This window comes from Sprattus sprattus (assembly GCF_963457725.1).
Source record: "Sprattus sprattus genome assembly, chromosome: 13".
NCBI lineage: Eukaryota > Metazoa > Chordata > Actinopteri > Clupeiformes > Clupeidae > Sprattus > Sprattus sprattus.
The window spans coordinates 2,826,254-2,850,780 of record NC_137911.1 but is presented as its reverse complement, the minus strand read 5'-3'; the positions used below and the strand labels follow the sequence as shown (position 1 = coordinate 2,850,780).

The window sequence follows — 24,527 nt, the reverse complement described above, 5'->3', positions numbered from 1 at the left end:
ATTATTCTGCCCAGTAAAGAACATGCTTCAAGTACTCACCTTTTGAGTTTGTTTCTTTTGGAGTTCCCCCATGACTTAAAATATATTAGGCCTCATTTACATCTATCTATAAATCCAGGAATCTGTGTGTGTGTGTGTGTGTGTGTGTGTGTCAGTCTGTCTAGGGTGTATCTCCCTGACGGTAGTTACGTTAGTTATGAGATTTCGCATGTAGCTTACGCATGTCATGAACCTGTGCATCCTTGATTTTGAAGATTTTTGAAATCATAGTTCGCGAGATATTTGTATTTTACCGTTTCCCGTAGTCACTATGGGTTATCGTTTCCCAGGCACTATGGGTAGTGACGTCACAATCAAACAATATACGCGTAGTAACTATCCTGCCTTCACTCAAAGTTCAGAATAGCGTTGGATACGATAAGGAGGTCCACATTCAAATTCTTCTTGGTGAACAGATACAGACTTTTGCTCAGGTAATCTTAATCTTAAGTAATGTCTAGAGTTGTAGCCTACAGTCATCTAACAGACAGGGAATAGTAATCCATCAAAATATTCATATTGTTTATTAGTATAGCGTATTTTTACAGTACATTTCTGCACTTATTCGACTTACAACTTGGCAAACTCATTTCATAAGCATGGTTGAAATGTAACTGTGATTACAGCACTTATTCATGGCATATGCAAAATGCATGAATTTTAGTCTATACAACTCTCTCTCTGAATTCATAGTTCGCGAGATATTTCTATTTTATCGTTTGCGTTAGGCACTATGGGTTATCGTTTAGTATACACCGCAACAAATGGTAACTTATTGATAAGCCTCGGAGGCTTTCAGATTGTCCATTGCTTTCCCATCTGTTGCTATGGAGTCCACGAAATACGCGCAAATCTCGCTGTAAGCTATGTTGGGCCAGCACTGCACTGAATTCGGGTGGGGGATAGTAACGCCATCTCCAGTCAGCGCAAACCTCGCTGTAAATTATGTTGGACCACGTTGTCATGTTATCCTCCCAGTCCTGCACTGAATTCGGGTGGGGGATAGTAACGCCATCTCCAGTCAGAGTATTTAAACTGTGTTCCCATTGTAAGGACATTTATTAGTTTACGATCTGTCTGAGATTGGGCTGTCAAAGCTAGCATCATCGAAGTCATACAGTACAGTAGGCTACATACATTCAATACAATTAACCTACATTTGAGTCCAACTGCATGACCATTCTTACCCTACACTTACCCTCACAATAAAGAAGTGATCCTATTTCAACCATAACTTGATTTTAAATAATTTCTTTCTTTATGACATTTAGTTTATAGTTTAGACAGCAACGTTGACATCTATATTCAACTGCATCCACTACATAATCTCAAACTTTATTTGTTGTTATATCTCCAAAAAGGCTAACATTAAAACATTTCTTAATGAAAAGGAAACATGAATCACAATAGTACTTCAGTGTAACCTGTACCTATGTGGAGTGCAAATATGTCTTGCTATTACACTACCCAACAGCTACACCTACGTCTGCTAACACTACAGAATGCATAATTCCTACGGGCACTGCACTAGTTACCTTAAATTATTGATTTGTCATTTTATTAGTCACTAAATGTTTGTAATCTGATTCGGATCCAGACTATATGTGATATGTTACTTTCCATCATTGACTGAGTTGGTTGTAAAACGTTATGTTTTGTAATTGCAGTGAACAGTGGATGCCAGGAAATGTCCATCTCTTCAGCTTTAGACACATAACAGAAAGGACCCTACCTTAGGGTGTTCTGATTGCTTTGTGAAGAAAATGCCAGCAGTGCCATGGGGTATGGAAGAGACGGAATCCTCATTGGATGACGACCTACAGTAAGTTATGTTCTCTCTTTACTATTCAGTAAAGGCCTGGGCTATAAAATAAGAACTTAATAGCAATCAGAAAGCCCTCAGATAAAGGGTTCAATACATTTGCCTAGTTAAATGCAAATACCTTATAGCAGGGCTGCCCAATTTGGGGCCCGCGGGCCAAATGTGGCCCGCGCTGGATTTACTTTGGCCCGCGCTCCGGTCAGAATTATAGTTAGAACGTCATTTGTTAGACAGCATTTTAACCCATTTTTAACAGGGTCTCTGTTTCAATGTCATATTTAACTAAGACTGGTTGCAGTTCACTGCTTGGCCACAGTTTTAACATGGTTTCAGATGGGTCACGGGGGCGCTATTGACCTTTTGTCAATACAGATCCATATCTATGGTTATCTTGTTGCTATGCTAGCTAACTAGCTAGCTTTTACCTTAACCTTAAACGATTTAAATGGAAGAGCTCCGTTTGCATGAAATGATAGCTAGTTATCTAGCTGATGTTATAGTCTTCTCAACTTACATGTATAATGGGAAAAGGTAGAACAAGTTCATATTCATGTGTTCAAATTCACACATGTCAACACGAGTTTAGCAACTGCCAACTGTAAGTACCTTACTTATGTTTGTGTAAAGAATGTTGAAATGAAATATGAAATCAACCAGTAGTCAATGTGCAAGCTCTCTCTCTCTCTATCTGAGTTGGGGCAGTCTGTCCTTCAGTTGAGGTCAAGGCATGATGCTCTCTTGCTACAAGTTTCACCTGTTCGTGTTGGCTTAACAAATGTTTGTGGAGGTAGCCTTTGGAGTCAAGTGCTGTCACGGCGCTTGTTTCCACGCACAGCTTACACGTAACTGTTATATCTTTCTCTTTTGACGGGTACAAATAGAAAATAATGGGAGTATTTCCATCGAAACATCAGTAGTCACTCTTGTTGCCTGCAATCATGTTTATTAGCCTTTAACTTGCTGTTAGTTGATTGGCCATTATATAAGTCTCCTACCTATCTTCCCTGTGTATACTAATAGATTACATTAAAGGGATAGTTCGGTTTTTAAGACATGAAGTTGTATGGCATCTACATCACCAGTGTAATGCAATCCACGCTGACTTACCTCCGACAGCGTCCTGTGAGCAGAGTTCTCGTCCAGTTTTGGTCAAACCGAAAGTAGTCCGGCAGGTTTCTAGACCCAGGAAAATAAAACGTTTCTCTTCCCAAAACATTATGTGTTCAAAAGAGTGATATATTTGCACCCGAAAACCGTTGTAGTGGAAAAAGTCACACCTCGTTATCACTTGGCCCTATTTTCAATACGCTCGATAATGCAATCTCACAGCTAGAGACTCTCAGAGTCTCTACCTGTTTGATTCGCGAAAGTTGATTCGCGAAAGTTTGATTCACCAAAGTTGCCTGAGAGAAACGTCCATCACAGGAAAACGATGCTTTATGTCAATTTTATCAAATGTTGTCTCAGTTTTCATCGTTTTCCTGTGATGGACGTTTCTCTCAGGCAACTTTGGTGAATCAAACTTTCGCGAATCAAAGAGGTAGACTCTTTAGCTGTGAGATTGCATTATCGAGCGTATTGAAAATAGGGCCAAGTGATAACGAGGTGTGACTTTTTCCACTACAACGGTTTTGGGATGCAAATATATCACTCTTTTGAACACATAATGTTTTGGGAAGAGAAACGTTTTATTTTCCTGGGTCTAGAAACCTGCCGGACTACTTTCGGTTTGACCAAAACTGGACGAGACCTCTGCTCACAGGACGCTGTCGGAGGTAAGTCAGCGTGGATTGCATTACACTGGTGATGTAGATGCCATACAACTTCATGTCTTAAAAACCGAACTATCCCTTTAAATTAGTATGATATGTTAATAAATGTTTCTTTTTTTAACCTGAAGCAAATGTTATCTTTCCCCATTATTTTCGTCTTGGAGTATACCAGAATGCTTAATTTACATGTTAAAATAACAAAAAAATCTGGGGGGGATACCCCCGGACCCACCTACAGGGGCTTGGTTTGTCACCTTTTTTAGCCCTTCTTAGTTTGCAGGTAAGAATATTAATGGTAATGTTAATTGGGTACACATATGCACTACATTTCAATATAATGGGACCTGACCTAACATGAAACTCTGGTTTTGGCCCGCGGCCCTCCACTCCGATTAATATTTGGCCCCTGACAAGAAAGAATTCGGGCACCCCTGCCTTATAGCATACCATAATGAACAAACAACGTTTGGTTGCATGAGGAAATCCCAAGCATGCTTGCTCCTGACTCAGCAACAGCCCATAATATCCCTTGATTATTTTGCCACAAGTGACACGCAAACATATATTGGCTGTATTGCTCAGTTGCACCCTCCACAATGCGGACAATAACATAAGCAGCGTGGAATGTGGTTGAGAAGATAATTGCAGTTAAGAAGGAAATAAGGAAGAAAATGCCATAAAAAAAAAAATCACAAGTCTGCTCGTCAGTATAGTCTAGCAGTTTTTAAAGGTTGATGAGATGTTTGTGTGAAAACTGTGTAAGAGTTTCAACCAACACCAGGAACACAACGTACCTGTTTTATCCAGAGCCGTATAGAAAAGGAGAAGTGGCTTCAGTGGAATGAGTTTGGTTTCCAGTATGGCAATGCATTAAGCAGCACAAAAGTTTTGTATAGATTTGAATGAACAGCAAAATCTTTATAGTTGTAGAGATGGGAAAATAAACAATTCATATCATTTTTAAGTTTTTTATAGATTACAACCTCATGAAGCTGATTGAGAGAATGCCATGAGTGTGCAAAGCTATCATCAAAAGAAAAGGTGGCTACTTTGAGGCATCTAAAATAAAAAACACTCTAGTTTGTTTAACACTTTTTTGTTTACTACCTAATTCCATCTGTGTTCTTATATGGTTTTGGTGTCTTTATTTGTATTATTTTTTACATTGTAGATTAATAATGAAGAAAAAACATTAAATGAGAAAGTGTGTCCCAACTTTGAACTGGTACTGTATGACAACATAGTAACAGCACAGTATCAATTAGGGCTGCAACTATCGAATATTTTTGGAATCGAGTATTCTATCGAGTATTCCATCGATTAATCGGATAAAAAGGACTTTGGCGTTTTTAAACGATACCTATAGTGCATCCCGCAACCATGTTCAAACCTCAACAGCTGTATACGTGTGTGACCACACGTGCGAGAGGGAGAAATAAGGAGTGCATGACATGAGATCTTTGTGCACAATTTGCTCATTTGCTACTTAACATCATGTCTAGTCATCACTATCAATTCATAACATAGGCTAAAAATAATCACAAATAATGTACGTTCTAACTAGTGCTAGTGTTCATATTAGTTAGCAATCATATATCCGCTACACTGCACGAAAAGCAAGATTATCGGGCCCGTATACGCTGTGATACAGCCGTGAATGATCACCATTCCTGGCTGATAGCGGACATTCCCCCGAAATATCCGTCTGCCACATACCAACGGAATTTCCCGGAAAGGAACCTGCGAGGGGAGGGGGGCCGATGTGTTCAGCATTTTCACCTCCCGCTGACAGAGGTGCGAAATGCTCTTATTAGCATATTGACTGTCAGCAGTCTAGCCACACACACCCTGCTGCAGCCATTGGTTGAAAACGACAAGGAATTGAATTAAAACGTCTTGTGTTGAGACGGAATGAGATTCTGACTATAGGTCAGCTTTCAACTGACAAAACGTATCCCCTCCCATTTACAGCTATTGCCCCATAAAAACAAAATTAAAATGTACACGATAATAATTTAATTAATATTATGTCTTTAGGGTTTTGCTCCGGGGTGCTTCTTTCTAACCGCTTAGCCACCTTTGCTGGTAAGGATCTAGTTCGTCGGTGCGACCAAGTACCTGGTTTATCATTCCTCCCTCCTCTGGGGTATTTCTCTTCTGTTACTGGAGCGTGCTGTTGTTTAGTGGACTAATGTGACGTTTTAATTATGTTCACGTAAAGGCGCCCGAGGCAACATAAGAAACATTAGACTCGAATAATAAACGTTCAATTTCTAGTCTTTTTGACACGTAGTAAGTTTCAATAACACCATACCATTACATATCGACATTCACAGTGGTGTAGTGGTCTCTGGAGAAGTGGGTATACTCTTTATTTATTCATACAGCACAGGATAAACACCCTGTTTTGAGAAGTGGGTATACCCAATGCTGACTGAACAAAAAGTGGGTATACTCCGTATACCTGCGTATACACTGGACTACACCACTGGACATTCAAGGAGCAAAGATGAGACGTCGTTGTGTGGTGAGAACTGATAAAAAAAATCGCCTGCCTTCTGTTTTCCACGGTAGATCGCATGTTATGCTAGAAATGGCTTAGCATGGGTGGGATGGGGAAAGATAACCTTTCCATCCAGACGCAAATTTAGCTAATCGGAATCTGTAAGTGGTTTCCAGATATATATATATATAGCTGATCTCTCTTATTTGACGAAGCAGTGAGTTAGCTGTCTTTCAATGTCTCTTGTCGAATGATCTCACATGTTTATGGTGGTATGTGTTTAAAAGTTTTAACTTAGGCTATGTGTAATGTTCCTAACTTATATATTATTATTTCACCTTAATGTTCTTGAGATTCGTTTCTGGCATGTAATTATACAGAGTCAGGCTTACTCTGATAACAGTCATTAAGAGTAGTTAACAGTCCTTAAGCAACTTGGGCCATGGTTGCCACTAGTGGGGATCGAACCTGTGACTTTCAGGTTTTTTAAATCAGTGAAGCAGTGACGGGGTGCCTCCCCTGGCGGGGGGGGGAGTTGTTTTCAATCCAGGTCAATTCAATTAACGTAACAAAACCTAGGCCTGGCCAAGGGGAAGGGGTGGGGGGGCTTTCACACCAATGTGGGCTTCTACGGCAATACACAGGGTCGAAGACTGTCGGAAATCCCACATTTCATGCAGTGCTAGCTTCTACTTTTACGTTACATTGTAGAGGCTCAGCATGGTGACCTGTTAATGTATTTGCTGGTTCTAGTCTGTTCCCTTTAATGTGCATTCATCAATTTCCATTACATGACGATGCATGTGATCGTACATATGTGTGTGTCTGCAATGAGAATGGGGACTAATTAGCACAATTACACAACTAAGTTTACTCGATACATATAATAGTGGACATTACACTAGGCAACATGAATCTCAATCATATCTCATCCAGTCGAAATCTTAACAGGATGAACCCATCTTTATTACAGCGAATCAATATCATAACATACTTAATCTCGGCTTAGCATGCTAATCGCTACTGATAGCAACGTGCACTCATAATACACTACCTATCACAGTCGTAACTTCATGAACCCCTTACTTTCATTATGTACGCACACAATGCCTCACGTACAGTACTGTGCAAAAGTTTTAGGCAGGTGTGAAAAAATGCTGTAAACTAAGAATGCTTTCAAAAATGGAAGTGTTAACAGTTTATTTTCATCAATTCTTCATAAATTAACAAAATGCAGTGAAGGAACAGAAGAAAATTCTAAATTAAATCAATATTTGGTGTGACCACCCTTTGCCTTCAAAATAGCATCAATTCTTCCAGATACACTTGCGCAGTTTTTGAAGGAACACGGCTGGTAAATTGTTCCAAACATCTTAGAGAACTAACCACAGATCTTCTGTGGATGTAGGCTTCCTAAAATTCTTCTGTCTCCTCATGTAAACCCAGACAGACTCGATGATGTAGAGATTAGGGCTCTGTGGGGGTCATACCATCACTTGCAGGACTTTCTGTTCTTCTTTAAGCTGAAGATAGTTGTTAATGACATTGGCTGTATGTTTGGGGTTATGTTCCTGCTGCAGAATACATTTGGTGCCAATCATACGCCTCCCTGATGGTATTGCATGATGGATTAGTATCTGCCTGTATTTCTCAGCATTGAGGACACCATTCATCCTGACCAAATCTCCAACTCCACTTGCAGAAATGCAGCCCCAAACTGGAAAGGAACCTCTACCATGCTTCACTGTTGCCTGCAGACTCTCATTATTGTACCTCTCTCCAGCCTCCAGCGAACAAACTGCCTTCTTCTACTGCCAAATATTTCTAATTTTGACTCATCAGTCCAGAGCACCTTCTGCCATGTTTCTGCACCCTAGTTTCTATGTTTACGTGCTTAGTTCAGTCACTTGGCCTTGTTTCCTTTTCGGGGTAGAGCTTTTTGGCTGCAACTCTTCCATGAAGACCACTTCTGGCCAGACTTCCCCGGACAGTAAATGTCTGTACCTGGGTACCACTGGTTTCTGTCAGTTCTGAGCTGATGCCACTGCTTGAAATCTTCCGATTTCGAAGGTAAATAAGCTTGATGTGTTTTTCATCAGCTGCATTAAGTTTCCTTGGCTGACCACTGCGTCTACGATCCTCAACGTCTTCTTCAAAAGAGCTGGAACTGCACATTTTGAAACCCCTGTCTGCTTTGAAATCTTTGTCTGGGAGAGACCCTGTTGATGCAGTATAACTACGTTGTGTCTTGCTGCTGTGCTCAGTCTTACCATGTAAATGGATAAAAAATAAACATTTATTGTTTACATTTTTCAAAGCATTCTTAGTTCATAGCATTTTTTCACACCTGCCTAAAACTTTTGCACAGTACTGTATGTCGAACAATGATGATTTAAGCATTGGAAATGTATAAGGCACATAGTATGGTCAACTACTTTGTCACTGAATGGGCGACGAACTGAACTTGTCACTATCCACTGAAAACTTAACTGAGCAGACAGCGTTGCTAGGCAACGTCACTATCAACAGAGAGTTTTTCATACAGTTAACGTACTGGAAGGCATTGTACGGCTGGTCTCTCGATTCTCCGCCATCGCGCCACCCTAAATCTTTGAATGCGCGTGTGTCAATATAATAACAGTCCGTTTAAAACAATGATACCGGAGCATGATATGAAGCCTCGATGTAAATAATTTGCCTCGAACATTTTTTGTAATCGAATTAATCGAGTTACTCGAGTAATTGTTTCAGCCCTAGTATCAATGTTTTATTATTGATGATAATATTGCGCAAATTATGTTCGTTGGGTGCACATGCGACTGAGGCAGTTAATGGGTTTAACAGAAGTTCCCTCAAACTCAAATGTAGTTTTTTAATTGGCTAATTGGCTAAACACAAGTCCAGATACAATAATATGTAAGAAGTATGCATATCATATTTGAGATTGTCTCTGAAATCAAATAATCATATTGTTGTGCTGAAATACAGTAAATGCCAAAACACGTACTAAACCACAATGACGCTGAACTTTTGCAGAGTCAGAGACTAAAAATGTCTGTAGCCCACAGGTTCTAAACACGACAACATGGAATTATAGAACCTGAGCAGCAGGATGCACTGGGGTTTTGAAGCAGACACTTAGCGCAAAATACCGCATGGCATGGTTTTGCCTCCTATTTATCAAACAAGAACGTCGTCTTGTCATTAGCGCCTAACCCCGCCCATTAGTGTTAACAGCGCCCCGCTAAAATAGGGTAGACATAGCCTGCGTTTTCCTTAGAATTAGAGCTTTTGGTTGACGAGGTTACAGCAAACTAACCCGGGTAAATATAGAATCTCGTTAATATTTTTCTGTTTAGCCCTCCCGTCCACATTCAAAGTTGTGATCACTTTAAGTTCATGACTGTCCTTTATTGGTGAGCTGATTTGGGGAAATTAAACTTTTCAATGAACATTGAGATTCTGGGTTGCTATGGCTACCCCTCAGTGTGCCTGTGCAGCTTCATATTAACGAGTTTATGTTCACAAGTTCATATTTACACATATTAACATGAGTTTATCACACACAGGCAAACTGTTAAGATGGTTCCCTAAGCTAGAGATAGCTAGGATAGTTAATAGCCAGGTTAACTGCCCAAAGCATCCCGTTTAATAGTCTGGTAGGAAAACACAACAACCCTTACATTAAAACTGTGTATTCCAACACTGAAAACTATGCTTTTAAAAAACGCTGCCCTCGGCGGATACATTTGAAAACTGGACTTGTAGTGTGGACAGGGCAGGGGGGACTGAAGTTCAGACGTTCGGTTGCCTTGGCACTTTAGGTTATAACGTCAAAATAAACATGGAAGGTGAAATGAATATGCCAGTCTGGCTCTACAATTTGGAAATTGGAAAAGTGTTAGTCGTGTTGAACAAATTATTTCTGCGCGTTGTCTTTGTCTGCGTCTTTGCCTTGCTCTAGAATAACTGCTGCCATCTCGAAGTTTTCAGACTCAATCAAAACACGCTTCCTGGTTAAGACGTGCCATTATGAGGCGCATAATTATCCCGCAAATTTGAGACGCACTCTTGCCAGGCAGTTTTAGTAAATACCACAGAATACATAATTAGGCGCACTTAACACCTCTCCTCCCACCTCTTTGCGGCACACACCCACTTTTCCTTATACCCTCCCAGTAGCGGTAATCTGCGCGTCTTCTCAAATGAGCCTCCTTTGTAAATACCGTTTTATGTTAACACCTGCTATTTTACGCCTGAAATGGGCGCAATCCTGTTAGTAAATCAGGCCCAGAATGTCTGCCGTTTCCTGCAACCTAAATGCAAGTTGAACAGGCTTCTCTTATAGGGATTTAAGAGATGAAGGTGCCCTTGTTTGTTGGGCAGGTCATCAGTTTTTCACTTTTCTGATTTACAATATATGCTTTATCCCAGGCAGTTAGACAAGCGTTAATGTCGGCAATGCCATGATATAATATCTGACTGAATTGAAGCCACAGCTGACCCACCCCTTTCTCTGTTCTTATTTTGCCTCCATTCCTCCACTCTGTTATCATGTTCATCAGGGACCATCTTTGTATTTCTTGGAGTGGAACCTGTAGGAAGACTCCCGTTCTGTTGTTCTATGCTGAGGCCCTTTTGACCAAAGATGGCAGTATTCGGAATATTGGTGGTAATGTATCCATTTTGTCTATTACTATTACATTTTGGACCTTAGCTCTTTTTATTCTTTCGACTGTCCTGTCTGTAAATTGAAAAAATATTTGACATCACAAGTCTCATTGTTCACTTGCAGAGCGGTATAATTTGGCCTTTAAGATTGTCCGAACAGAGAGTCGACTGGTGCGTGGATTACTCACCAACCATGGATTCCATGAGGTAAAATGCCCTCTTTAGCATTAACTAACCCTTTGGAGTCAGGATTGATAATGAGCAAAATCAGTTCACTCTATCTCCACTTAACACTCTAAGGTCCAAGGCCTTTTAGACTTTTCTAAGTTGTCTGACATGCCTTGATGTTTTTGTACATTTTGCTTAACTTAAAACATTGATGCACAAATGGAATATATGATTCTATTCTAGACGACCTCAGCAATAATATCATGTAAGTAAAAGGAATGTAGTAAAAAAAAGTTTAATTTAAATCAAATGTAAACATACCCTTGGAAAATCCTTGTTTCAGAGGTGCTCAGACTTTGTACATAAACACATTGTAAAGATTTATTCACAAGACTTTTTATTTCTGAGCCTTGTAAACATAGGTGTTGGCTAAACACATGTTAGTTTAGCATTCAGAAAGTATGTCTTGTTTCACTACCACATATTTATAATTTCAGAGTGTCCTGTACCATTCCTAAATCTGTGCCCCTACAAATGCATATTGATGAGTTGGTGTGAACAAACCTGTGACACCTCTCGCAAAGACAAAGGCCATATCCTAATGGCCCTAGAATGTCTTTGTGGCCCAAACCCCCCGGAGTGAATCTTGCCACATCATGACCCAATGGAGATCACTGAATCACCATCTCCTTATCATATGAATAGCTGTCATTTGCTAATGGGTGGGTCCTTAGCAGCAGAAACCCCACTCAGATACTAGAAAGTGCACCACATCAGTTCTTTTCCCCTGACAAAGTGCTTATTTATTTTAAAATTTTGAACTGTATATATTATAAAAGAAAAGGGTTCAATGTTTCCGTGGTTGTTCTTTTTATGTCTCTAAGACGAAAACTCGCGGAGCTTTACATTTTTTTTGACAAAAAAATAAAAATATCCCGTACGAGGGATATAGACCTTAGACAGTTAAGGCTCCTCACCACTGTATCACACAGACATCATTTTAGCATTGGCATAAACCTTAAGGTGAAGGCTTAGTGAAATTAAATCCATCAAAATGTTTAGTATGACATGTTGGCAGGTTTATTTTCCAGTATTTACCAAACGAAACACTTTCAGCAACATTCAGTGGTCTTTCCAGTATTGTGTTCATTACACATCACTTCTTTATGTCCCAATATGAAAACATACATAGATAGATAGATAGATAGATAGATAGATAGATAGATACTTTATTAATCCAGAGGGTTACATAACCTCAATCTCCTGATTTCTTAAAGAAGTCATATCATTGACAGGAAATGCTTGTTGCTTTGCTTCTGCCTGTCAATGAAATAAGGGCCCTGTGGCCTTGTTTTTTTTTCTTTTTCACATCTACATTCCACCGCATCTACAGCCCTTCAAATGAGAGGATGGTTTTGCAGCTTTGTCTTTAAATGTTTGATATGACAGTGTGACGGTGGTCAAATTGAGGACCTGACGAACTCTTCAAAAGCTTCCTTTATTTCTGTTCAGTTACAAAACAACACAGCACCGTTGTCAGGCAAACTCTTTCTATGTGTCATCAAAACACATCAAACACATTTTAAAACACTGCACAAATTATTAATCGGACAATGCACGTAATTCATATAAACAATACACTACCGAAACAGCAACATACCGTTTCAGTCACAAAACACAGCACCTGCACCAATAAAATCAAACAAAATACAATCAGTACTGCTGTACAGTCAGCTAGCTCACGGAGCGCCAGGAATGGGAAATTCCCAGCGAACTAGCTAGCGAACCTCGTGGTAGGTACAATATGATTAAAGTTTCAGTAGATGGACAAAACTATTCTATGAACAACACAATACATCATAATCAAATAAAATACATGTTATATGTCGAAGTGGTCGACATTTATTACAATTATCAATCTTAATATGTACAAATCGTGGGAGTACTTTTGGACAGTGGACCTACCGTTGTCAGGCAAACTCTTTCTGACTCGTAGCGGTTACTGTACCAACATATATGCTGCAAGCCTGCAGTACACCTTAGCTCCAAAGGTGGCTCCAAAACACCAACACTATTTATAACAGTAATTATGGCGAAACTCATATATATATATACAAACGGATTTTTCAACTCCGTTACACCAGCAGCACCAATACAAGCTTGGTGATCTCACTCAATTGGATAGGCATCGACTACTTAACACAGCAGATCAATTATGCACAAAAGAACACCTCGATCACGCTTTGTGCTTGTGTTGCAGCCAGTGGTACGCGGAGCATTTTAGTGGTAGAATGAAGAATTCATTCAATTAAATAACGCAATACAGACATGAGCTAATTCCGGCTAACTTTGCGTTTCTGGTTTGCTATGGTATTCTAGTAGCTATGCTAGCTAAAGAAACGTTTTTTATTTTAATTTGTATTGGTATCCAGGGCATTACAGAAGAGTAGGATACCTTTTATCTTTTTGACAATTGTACATTCTCAAAAGCATGCCAGGGTTTTTCCTGGGTCAAAATGGCTCTTCGGTGCTCCCCAAAAAAAATTGCGTGCTATGCGCGCACAGTCTGTGTTACCTATCAGCAGAAATCAATGTTTTTTTTTTTTACATTTCATAAATAATGGAGGCTATCATTTTGCTTCCACTTTAAATTAAAATAGATAGGCTAATATATTGACAATAGTTCAAGCCCCATGGTGGTATCAGGTATGGTTCAAAGATTCAAGATCAAGGTTTACCTCGTATATGCAAACTACTGAAATCTATATCAATAGAATCTAGAACTAACCAGTGGTCAGAAATGGAACACACGAATTATGAAAGTCAAGTTTATCTATTATTACTATTCATGTTTATTATACAAACCTACATACCATTATTTTCACCAATGGAGGCTGCGTTGGAAATCAATAATCAAACTTTTGACAGTATTTTGAGTGGAAATTTAATGTGCATTTGTACAGGTGTATTCGTGTACGTCGGGCTGGCCTCGCAGTGGAACGACAGTTTTCAACCGCACCGGTTTATCAATAATAATATTAATATTATTATATTCGAGATGCAACACAAACGAGTTGAGCTTTCAAAACCAATGCTGTTGTCTGCCTTCCCGAGGCCCCGCGTTCTACTGGTACTCGTTTAAACGCGTAGACAAATCAAGTAATAGCCTATGTGACGCAGCCTGACTCAGAGCTTTGTCAACAAACGAGGGAGACGGACGAGGGATGAACAAAACAACAATTATTTATTACAACACTAGGTTTTAACAATAGCCAAAGTCAATCCAAGTGAAACACAGCCGTCTGCAACCGGGAAGGGATCTCTCCTCGGAACTGGAATAGTAGTCTTGATATAACCAGGCCGGGCACAGGTGTGGCTCATCAGGCCTGATGACCCATCACTCCAACAGGACACCTGTAAAACATCCAGCAATAAAGAAAGAAGACACCTAGTGGAGTGGAGGGTCGTCACACCTACACCTGTGTAAGTTTTCAACATAGCAGATATTTTAATAAATTGAAAGCCATGAATATTGAAACCGCCGACTGATGAAGTCAGGATGCATCCGCAGGTTGAGTAATTAAGTGATTGGCTCTGTCCATTCGCGCACCTCACAGTTGCGTATAGATCAGACTTATCAACTCGATTACTATTGATCAAAACAGAACGAGAGTTCGGCTGTAGCCTACTTGAAACATACTATTCAGAACATATTCGCTGACGTGCATTGCATACGTGATGAATTGCTCACAAGTCTGCTTATAACAACTAGTGAAGGTGTTTTAGAATAATATTTATGCCATATACAATAAGTGACTTTATGTAAACACCACTAGCATGACTCTACCGTAATTCGATTTTTAACCAAGGTAGCCTATTGTACCTATTGAGCCTGTTGATCGCGACCTGTTTACAAATCTGGTTAAAAAGATAAAGGTGAGCTGTTATTTATAGATACTAAATATTTCCCAGGCGTCTAATGGCTTACAGCTACTAGTAAGCATCTAAACGTACAGAGTAAGGTAGGTTGACTGCTAAATCGGCAGCCACCAGTCTTTGGATAGCTCTCATAAATCAGTTATTGTATATATGGCATTAATATTAGTCTTACCATCACACATAGGATATATAGGTTCACGCACACACTGCTTAAATAAAACTTAAAGCCTACTATCAAAGTATTGTTTTTTAAGATAATGTAGGCAACTGCTTGCTAGCTGCTTTATACAAAAAAAATCTAATTGAAGTGACTAACGTCTGGCAAACCTGGAGAAGCCTCTGTTCAATGATTGGCTGAGGGGGTAGGAGGCGGGATCTGCTGCTGCTGCTGCTTGAATTCAACGTTAGCGCATAAAACACCATTAAGCTGAATTGGATGACAGTTTTTTTTATCGCAGACTTTTTTTTTTACCCTTTAGGCGCTCGGGATTTTTCATAAAAAATTTACATTAGTACAATCAAAAAAATATCTGGTTAACCTCATGTATCAAGGGTTTCAAATTAAAAGGAAAACAAACATACAAACAAAGAAAGAAAACACTTGACTGTCTTTTGATGACTTGTGCATTGACCTTCTTTGAAGTGTCTGTCTGGTACCGTAAAAAGAACTATATACATATAACCGGGGGGAATGTGTGTACTTGAATACATACAGTATACATCATATAAAGTCTGATCTTCTGGGAGCTATATATATCCACTCAAACCATATGCTGGTAAAGTCTCCTTGGCGAAGTTTGAGAACGTATGTCAGTCTCTCCAATTTGTATATGTAATAAACTATATCAATCCAATGATCGACCAAGGGAGCCTGTTGCTTCAGCCATTTACGTGTTATGGCCTTTTTACATGCAGCTAATAAGATGCACATGATAAGGAAACGTTTTAATAAGCTTGAACGGTTAAAAGGAAGAGTTCCATTTGCATGAAATTATATCTAGTAATCTAGCTGATGTTAAAGTCTTCTTGATTGAAGTTATAATAAGATAAGGTAGAAGGGTGTAGGGCTGCACGATTAATTTAATTTTAATCGCGATCACGATTTTGGCTGCCACGATTAAATGAGCATGATCGTCTGCGATCGAAACCCGTTATTCTGTCTTTTCCGGGTTCATAAAATACCTTGAAATCGCCCGAGTGACGGTCATTTTCATTACATAGCATTGATGAAGCCTTGAAGCTGCCAATTCATGGATACCCTGTGACGTCACTGCGTTAAAGCGCCGCCGTCTTTGTGTCTGAAAGTCTAGCTAGTTGGTTGCAACATACATAGTCGGTCACAACCCACAGAAAGTTAAAAATGCCCGGCATTTGTTGTGGTGTGGATGCGACAACAGTCGCTAAAATATCCCAAAAGAAACTATTTCATTGGAAATCTAAGATATTTTAGACAGTGCACTATCTGATAACACCGTTATTGTAACCAGCAATAAAGGTTGTTATGATTTTGCGAGGCATCATTCTGATTGATTCTGGCTGATCCGGATTTGACAGCAGGAAAGTCTCATTCACGACAACTGTTTACCAAACCTCCGTTAAGGAGCTACATATGTGTTTGTATGGTGAAGACCGATATTAAATGACGAAGTAGGTAACATATCTACCTTCAGGCTTTAGATTCCTCCGCTAGCAAGAAGCCTTTGCTTGCTAACTGTTGTAGCTAGCTCTTGCTGCTGATATTTCAAAGTTGACGTCGGTGTTTGAAAGTAATTTATTCCATGATCAGGGTGTTTTCACTGCTAGCTACAACAGCAAAACAAGCAAAGGCTTCTAGCTAGCGCAGGGATCTTGAGGCAGTTAGCAGTAGACTAGCTAGCAGCTAAACACTTCATACTAGCAGCAAGCTGAAAACTAGCAAGTAGCTAGCTATGTTACTTCTGGCAGATGACATCGACTGTCACGGGAACTGTCTTTTTCTGCAATAAATAAAGTGATCGTGGGTCATTTGCCACAATCACCACTAGTATTTAGTCAAAACAGGTTTAATGGGTACCGTTACTGAGGTTTGTCATTAAATGTCAGTTTTCATATGTAGCTAAACAGTTGTCGTGACTAGCGAACACTCCTGCTGTCATATTAGGAGAAGTCAGAGAAGAGCCCGTCCTGCTTTGGTTCCCATCCACACAGTGCTAAAAGTATGAATTCCGAATGAGCGAGAGCGTATGCCAGTCTCTGCGCTAACTAATCTTGGGCCAATGATATTCCGTAAAAAAAAAAAATGCATTTTCGTATCAGATCATTTTGTTCACCCTGAGGTAGATTAATGGCTTAAAATGAGTGAATAATATGTGCCACTAGTGACTCAAACCTACTTATATTGTTGTTTGCCAGCCATCAACAGAACAGAAGACATTTTTTAAATTGTGATTGAGAAGACGAGCGGGTGAATGTGAGGTGCGTGTGTGTGTCAACTGTTGAAAAGGGGTCGTGCCCTGAGCGGAGCTCAGTGCAGACGTGACATTTTCTCAGTGGTTTTGTTCTTTTTCTTTAATTAATTTTTGTTTATCGTTGCGATCGTTGTTGTGTTTATTTAGTAATCGCGATTATGATTTTGGCCATAATCGTGCAGCCTTAGAAGGGTGTCTGTGTAGCTTCATTTTACCAAGTTCATATTTACTAGGGCTGTAACGATATTGGATCGAACCGAGAAATCGCGACACTCTGGGCCACGAACCTGCATCGCGATGCGAGGAGGCAGAACCGCGACATGCCCTCAGCGGTCACTTAATACAAAAAGTTTGGTTCGCTAGTAAAGGCGGCTGCTTGCTTCAGCGTTGGGGTTAATTGTTGCGCAAAATTTACTCAGTGCAGTTCATGCTCCCAAAGGTTGCGCGTGTTGTCATGAGCCTCCCATATGCTTGGCAGATAGAAAGCTGTTTCCCTAACAGAAAGTCTGAAGCTTGAAGTTCTTTTCAAACCTTTGCTTGGGTAGCACTGCTAAACTGAGCAGACATGCAGACCACATTTTAGTAATCTCATCACGTAACATTCGTTTTCTAAAAACAATCACATAGTAGGCCTATTGCATGTTTTACTGTGGTAGAAAATACGTTAGCTTAATGCTAACGTATATGGGAAATCCTATAGAGACCGCGCTAGGTATTAGCATCAATTAATTCACGTTAATGTTTTTGTATGAGCCTGACATTTGCTCTGCAGATAGATAACAGGTTCCGAAGTTTGTTGAATGTTTTTCAACAGCATTGCTTTGAGTAATAAAAACCTCAATATTTGGTTATAAATTGTTTCTTCATTTTTTTATAGCTCATACTTATTCTAATGTGAATTAGAAAATATATTTTAAAAATCGCGAGGTAAAAAAAAAAATAATAATAATAATATCGTGGGGTGTATCGAACCGTGGGTCAAGAATCGTGATACGAATCGAATCGTGAGTAGGTGTATCGTTACAGCCCTAATATTTACACATATTAACATGAGTTCATCACATGCTAGCAGCTGCCAACTGTTAAGATGGTTCCCTAAGCTAGAGATAGCAAGGAAAGGTATACACCTGGCTGCCCATACAACTACTTACTGGCCGAGAGTGAGGTCATTCAGGTAAATATCAGACAGAGGCCGTAACGTATCGTCCGAGCGTAGCGAGGTTGATGCGGGGGGGCCAAAGTCTGATATACCTGCATGACCGAACGGCCGAGGTTAGTAAGTTGTTTATTATATGGCATGTAAGCTCTTTTCATTTTGAAAATAAATGGTAATTGTAAATAAAAAACATATCGTTTTGTTCAGCTCTCAAGTCTTCTCAAGACACAGTGTTTCAGGTGTTGCCTAGCAAACAATGACTTGCAAACTTCAAGTTACAATGATCAATAGAAAACGGACCACAGGGCTCAGCTTAAATGGCTTTAATTTACAGTTAAACACAAGGTTTTCAAACTATAGTAGTCAAGTCTTCATCATCACTTTCAATAACACATTTTCGCTGCTTCTGAAGTCCTATAAAGTATTACCCGATATCAAAATGTTCGCGAACTCTTGAGTCTTTATTCTTCAACTGTCATCAACAGTCTGTCATGTTACCACGAATTTCAACTGGTTTCCTGTTCTCAGATAATTTCATAATAGGAGTCCTGATTCTATCAATACATGCTCATGGCTGTTGATATATCGCTAATTTTTAAGGTTGTAATGGAACGTGTGTTCTCACCAAAAAGTTACTACTGTGATAATCGTGTATTTGGGCTTTATGCGAGTACACATTGCTATTAAGAGCGCTTAGCATGCTAAGCGGAGATTTAGTTATGATTCTTATGTTGAGTCGACGTTATAAGGATCGGTTCATCCTGTTCAGATTTCGACTGGATGAGATATGAATGAGATCCATGTTGCCTAGTGTAATGTCCACTTTTATATGTATTTAGTTATATTAGTTGTGTAATTGTTATCGTGAAGCAATAACTCCTGTTAATGTGATTCAGTGCAGTGCATTGCTGATTAGTCCGTATTCTCATTGCAGACAACACACATACTGTATTGTACGATCACATGCATTGTCATGTAATGGAAATTGATGAATGCACATTAAAGGGAGATAAAGAAGACTGATTTTGGTATCGTGGGTGTTTTAACAGACTAGAACCAACATAAACATTAACAGGTCACCATGCTGAGCCTCTACAATGTAACGTAAAAGTTGACGCTAGCTAGCGTATGATTGCTAACTAATATAGACACTAGCGCTAGTTGGAACGTACACTACTTGTGATTATTTTTAGCCTATGTTACGAGTTGATATTGATGACTAGGCATCATGTTAGGTAGCAAGTAAGCAAACTATTCTCATCTCATGTCATGCACTCTTCTTTTCTCCCTATTGCAAGTGTGGTCACACACATACACACAGCTGTTGAGCTTTGAACCTGGTTGCAGGACGCACTATTGGTATTGTTGTTTAAAAACGCAAAAGTACTTTTTATCCGATTACTCGATTAATCGATGGAATACTCGGTAGAATACTCGATTCCAAAAATATTCGATAGTTGCAGCCCTACCCACCATCAAGCATGGAGGTGGAAACATTATGCTTTGGTGCTGTTTCTCTGCCAAGGGTACAGGACGACTCCACCGCATCAAGGGGACTATGGATGGGGCCATGTAACATGGAATATTGGGATTGAACCTCATTCTCTCACTCCCTCCCATTGAAAACGCAACCTTAAAGATTTGGAGAGGATCTGCAAAGAGGAGTGGACCAAAATCCCTCCTGAGATGTGTGTAAACCTGGTGACCAACTACAAGAAACGTCGATATTCTGTTTCTCACTGTTAATATACACCTACCATTACAATTATATATCACACATTTCTTTGCAAGTGGCCAAACTTGTGAAATCGCCAGGGGTTAAAATACTTATTTTCCCCACTGTAAGTTCACCTGTTTGATAAGGAACTCCTACTCCACTGCTGTTCCACTGGTGTACAAATATGAGGTAACACAGGCCAAATTCCATTAGTCATTCATCACAATGGGAAAGACCCAAGAACACAGTGACGATCTGCGATGGAAATATTTTGAGCTGCACAAATCAAGAAATGGACACAAGAAAATCTCTAAACAGTTGAAAATACCCATTTTCACTATCATGGAAATAATTAAGAAGTCTAAAGCGACAGGAGATGTAGGGAATCAGACTGGAAAAGGACCTGTCTGTAAATTGACCCAATGCACCGTGAGGAGGATGGTTCGACTGGCAAAATAATCTCCAAGGATCACAGCTGGAGATTTGTAGAGGTTAGTTGAGTCTTGGGGTCAGAAAGTCTCCAAAACTACCATCAAATGCCACCTACATCACCACAGGTTGTTTAGGAGGGTTGCCAGAAAAAAGCCTCTGCTGTCAATTAACAACAAACTAAAGCGCCTACAGTTTGCCAAATGTAATTTAGACTTTCAATGGGACGGAGTTATATGGTCAGATGAGACCAAATTAAAGCTTTTTGGCAACAAACATCAAAGGTGGGTTTGGCGTCGCCAGGAAGATAGCCATACAGAAGAGCACCCCATACCCAATATGAAGTATGGTTGCGGATCTTTGTTGTGGGGCTGTTTTTCTTCCAAACGCCCTGGACATCTTGTTAGGATACATGGTATCATGGACTCCATCAAATACCAGCAGATATTAAATGAAAACCTAACAGCTACAAATGGGCCGTGGTTGGACCTTCCAGCAGGACAATGATCCGAAGCATACCTCAAAATCAACACAAAAATGGTTCACCGACCGCAATATAAAGGTTTTGCCATGGCCATCACAGTCCCCCAACCTAAACCCCATAGAAAATCTGTGGGATGAGCTGAAGCCGAGTTTACAAACGTTGACCTCAGAATCTGAAGGATCTGGAGAGATACTGCATGTAGGAATGATCTCAGATCCCGTGCCATGTGTTCACCAACCTCATCACGCATTATAGGAGAAGACTCAGAGCTGTTATCTTGGCAAAGGGAGGCTGCACAAAACATTAAAGTAAGGGGTGCCAATAATTGTGGCACACATGTTTTGGGGAAAAATATTTATTTAATGTCAACAGTTTTTTTTTTTCTTTCAATAATTTTACTTCAATGAAAAGGTAAGATTTTTGTGAATATTTTGAGTGAAAGACCAAGAGGATAAACAGCAAAGACATATTTTTTCATAGCCTGTTTTGCTCATATTCACTAGGGGTGCCAATAATGGTGAGCAGGACTGTATGTACTTGTTGTCATTATAAAACTAGTTGACATGAACCATAACTATTTGGGGATGTTCTCTAAACTAGATAGTTAGTTAGCTAGATAGCATAGTTCGCTAGATAGCTAGCTGCAAAAAGCTTCATTCACTTTTGAGCAGATGTGTGTTTGTTGAATCCACACTGTTCGATCCACAGCTGGCACCTTTCCTCCATAGTTTTGGGCTTTAGAAATGCTTAAAAAAACGATGTGTCTCTCTAAAATCGTTTACAAGTCCCGTAGGAACACCGTTTCACTATGCTCCTCAGACCTCAAAGTTGTCGGACCCTCTTTTCTTAGTAGCGGTTGTTAAGGTAGGATTGGACGACGGCCTTTCTAGGGAGGAGTTTCGAGAATGGTCAATTGTGGGTTTATTGGAAGCTCATTCTGCGCGTTAAATGCGTAAAAATAAATAACGAATTAATCCTGTAATTTAATCATAACGCGTTATTTTTCACAGCTCTAGTAAATATATAAATAATAGAGAGAGAGAGGGGGGGGATACAGATTTTATGGAACAATTGTACGATAGTATGTATGTGTGTATAATTATAAGTTTAATCATGGTTAACCAAGGTTAACCAACATCATCCAGTAACAAATACATACGTTTTGGTGTATTGCCACAGGTCCATCCCAACAGTAATGACTTCAACCTAATGTGGACAGGATCTCATCTGAAGCCTTACCTGCTCCGTGGTCTCCAGGCTTTTCAGAAGGTCAACCACTTTCCAAGGTGTGTCAAAAACTTTAGGTTTCTATTTTTAATCCTTAGCCTTTTGCATGTGACCACCTGTCTAGCACTGCTCTCATTCTTAAACCTAAAGTATAAATCAGAAGTTTCAGGGTTCCCACCATCTTGGAAATCATGGAAAAGCATTGGAATTCTAAAATCCATTTTTCCAGGCCTAGGAAAGTAATTGAATTCATTAAAATCATTGAAGGTTCATTAAAGTACATCTTATTGTAAAGTACATCTTATTGTATATTTTATGAATTCAGATCGCTTGCAACTTCCATTCAACGGTGTGCAAAAAGAGAGTGAAGGGAGAACATTTTATCCAATCCTGGATTATACTAATGCTTAGGCCTAGGAAAAAAAATGTTGTGTTTCATGTTTAAGCCTTGAAAAATTCCCAAAAGCGGCAGTTATCACAAACGGACACTGTTCAAACGTTTTCTCTCTAACTAGAGGAACCAGGCAGGGGTGCCCATTGTCACCTTTACTCTTTGCTATAATGATTGAGCCGCTCGCCACACTTATTAGAAGTAATAGTAACATCCATGGCTTTAAGTTGGATACCACTGAACATAAAATGTCACTATTTGCAGACGATATTCTCTTATATATTTTAGATCCGGAATACTCAGTCCCTCACCTGCTAAATACAGTTAATGAATTTGGTAAATATTCAGGATATAAGATTAATCCCAATAAGTCCAATGCGATTTTTCTGCAAATGACAACATCTGAAAAAATGCTTGCTTTGAGTGGATTTAACCCCACTCCAAAAGGTTTTAAGTACCTAGGCATATTCATTACCCCAGAATTGGATAATTTATTTCTAGAAAACTACACTCCCCTTTCCTCCAAGGTCAGATTAGAATTAGTAAAGTGGACTTCACTACCAGTATCACTCTTAGGAAGAATAAACTTAATTAAAATGAACATTCTTCCAAGATTTCTTTTTCTTTTTCAGATGCTCCCTTGCTCCCTTCCGGTAGAGTTTTTCAAATTGATCAATAACGCTTTTTCAAGATTTATTTGGATAAATAAAAAACCTCGGGTTAGTCTTGCTACTCTTATGAAGCCTGAAGCCTTAGGAGGTCTGGGATTACCAAATCTTCAATATTATTTTTGGGCAGCCCAAATAAGGAACCTAGTTTCATGGATATCAATGAGACAAGAATCGACGTGGGTGAATATTGAGTCAAAACTTGTCGAACCACTGCCTCTTAGCTCCCTAATTTTTATAACTCGTTTTGAAAAAATGAAGAGCATCGACAAGTGTTTTACTGTTGTTAACACCTTACAAACTTGGAAAAAGTGTAGAAAGAAAATGGGAATGTCCTTACTTCTGCCCATTCACCTATATTTCTGAATCCAGACCTTAGATCTCAAATTACTTTATCTAACACTAGGCAGTGGACTAAGTTTGGTATAATACAATTTAAAGATATGTTAAATATGGAGTTCAAGGTTAAATCATTTATGGATTTAAACCTACAGTTTAAGCTCCCAGACATTCTATTCTTTAAGTACTTACAACTAAGAAGCGTTATCACAGCATTTATTAAAGAAAAACAATTAAGGTTTGAATTATCTGAATTAGAGGAGTTGTTATTTTCTTCAGAAACTTTAAAAGGAAAAATGAGTATATTTTACAACCTTATGATAAAAGAAAGCCCATCATCATTTGTGGGGTTGAGAAGGATATGGGAGAATGATATAGGGAAAATATTTGACGATAATGCATGGTTAAATATTTGTAATAACATCCATTTCCCCTTTACAAGCAATAAAATCAAAGAAGCACATTTCAAATGTATCCATAAAACCTATTTAACCCCTTCAAAAATGCATCAAATATCAAAAGACATCACAGCTATGTGCCAAAGATGTAATAAGGCCGAAGGGACGTTCATGCATATGTTTTGGGACTGTAGCCTTTTGAAAAACTACTGGTGCTCAATCCATTCATTCATTGAAGTAGTCTTGGATAGACAGTTCGAACCCACCAATAGTCTATACTTACTTAATGATACAAAGGCCTTAGTCCTGGACCAGTCTAAAAGAAGAATATTCATTTTGATTACGTATTTTGCAAGG

At 39.3% G+C, this 24,527-nt stretch overlaps 1 protein-coding gene across 1 annotated transcript in view; it reads left to right on the top strand.

Annotated features, from left to right (window-relative positions):
• Positions 1-1,787: 1,787 nt before the first annotated feature.
• ttll5 (tubulin tyrosine ligase-like family, member 5) overlaps positions 1,788-24,527 on the top strand; it is a gene marked incomplete at its 3' end in the record, with an annotated part of 150,725 nt that continues 127,985 nt past the window's right edge. Inside the window, exons 1-4 of the mRNA XM_080850554.1 lie at positions 1,788-1,861; positions 10,702-10,808; positions 10,932-11,014; positions 22,327-22,433. Coding sequence (XP_080706680.1) covers positions 1,803-1,861; positions 10,702-10,808; positions 10,932-11,014; positions 22,327-22,433 — 356 coding nt within the window. The 5' untranslated portion in view covers positions 1,788-1,802. The remainder of the gene's footprint in view (positions 1,862-10,701; positions 10,809-10,931; positions 11,015-22,326; positions 22,434-24,527) is intronic.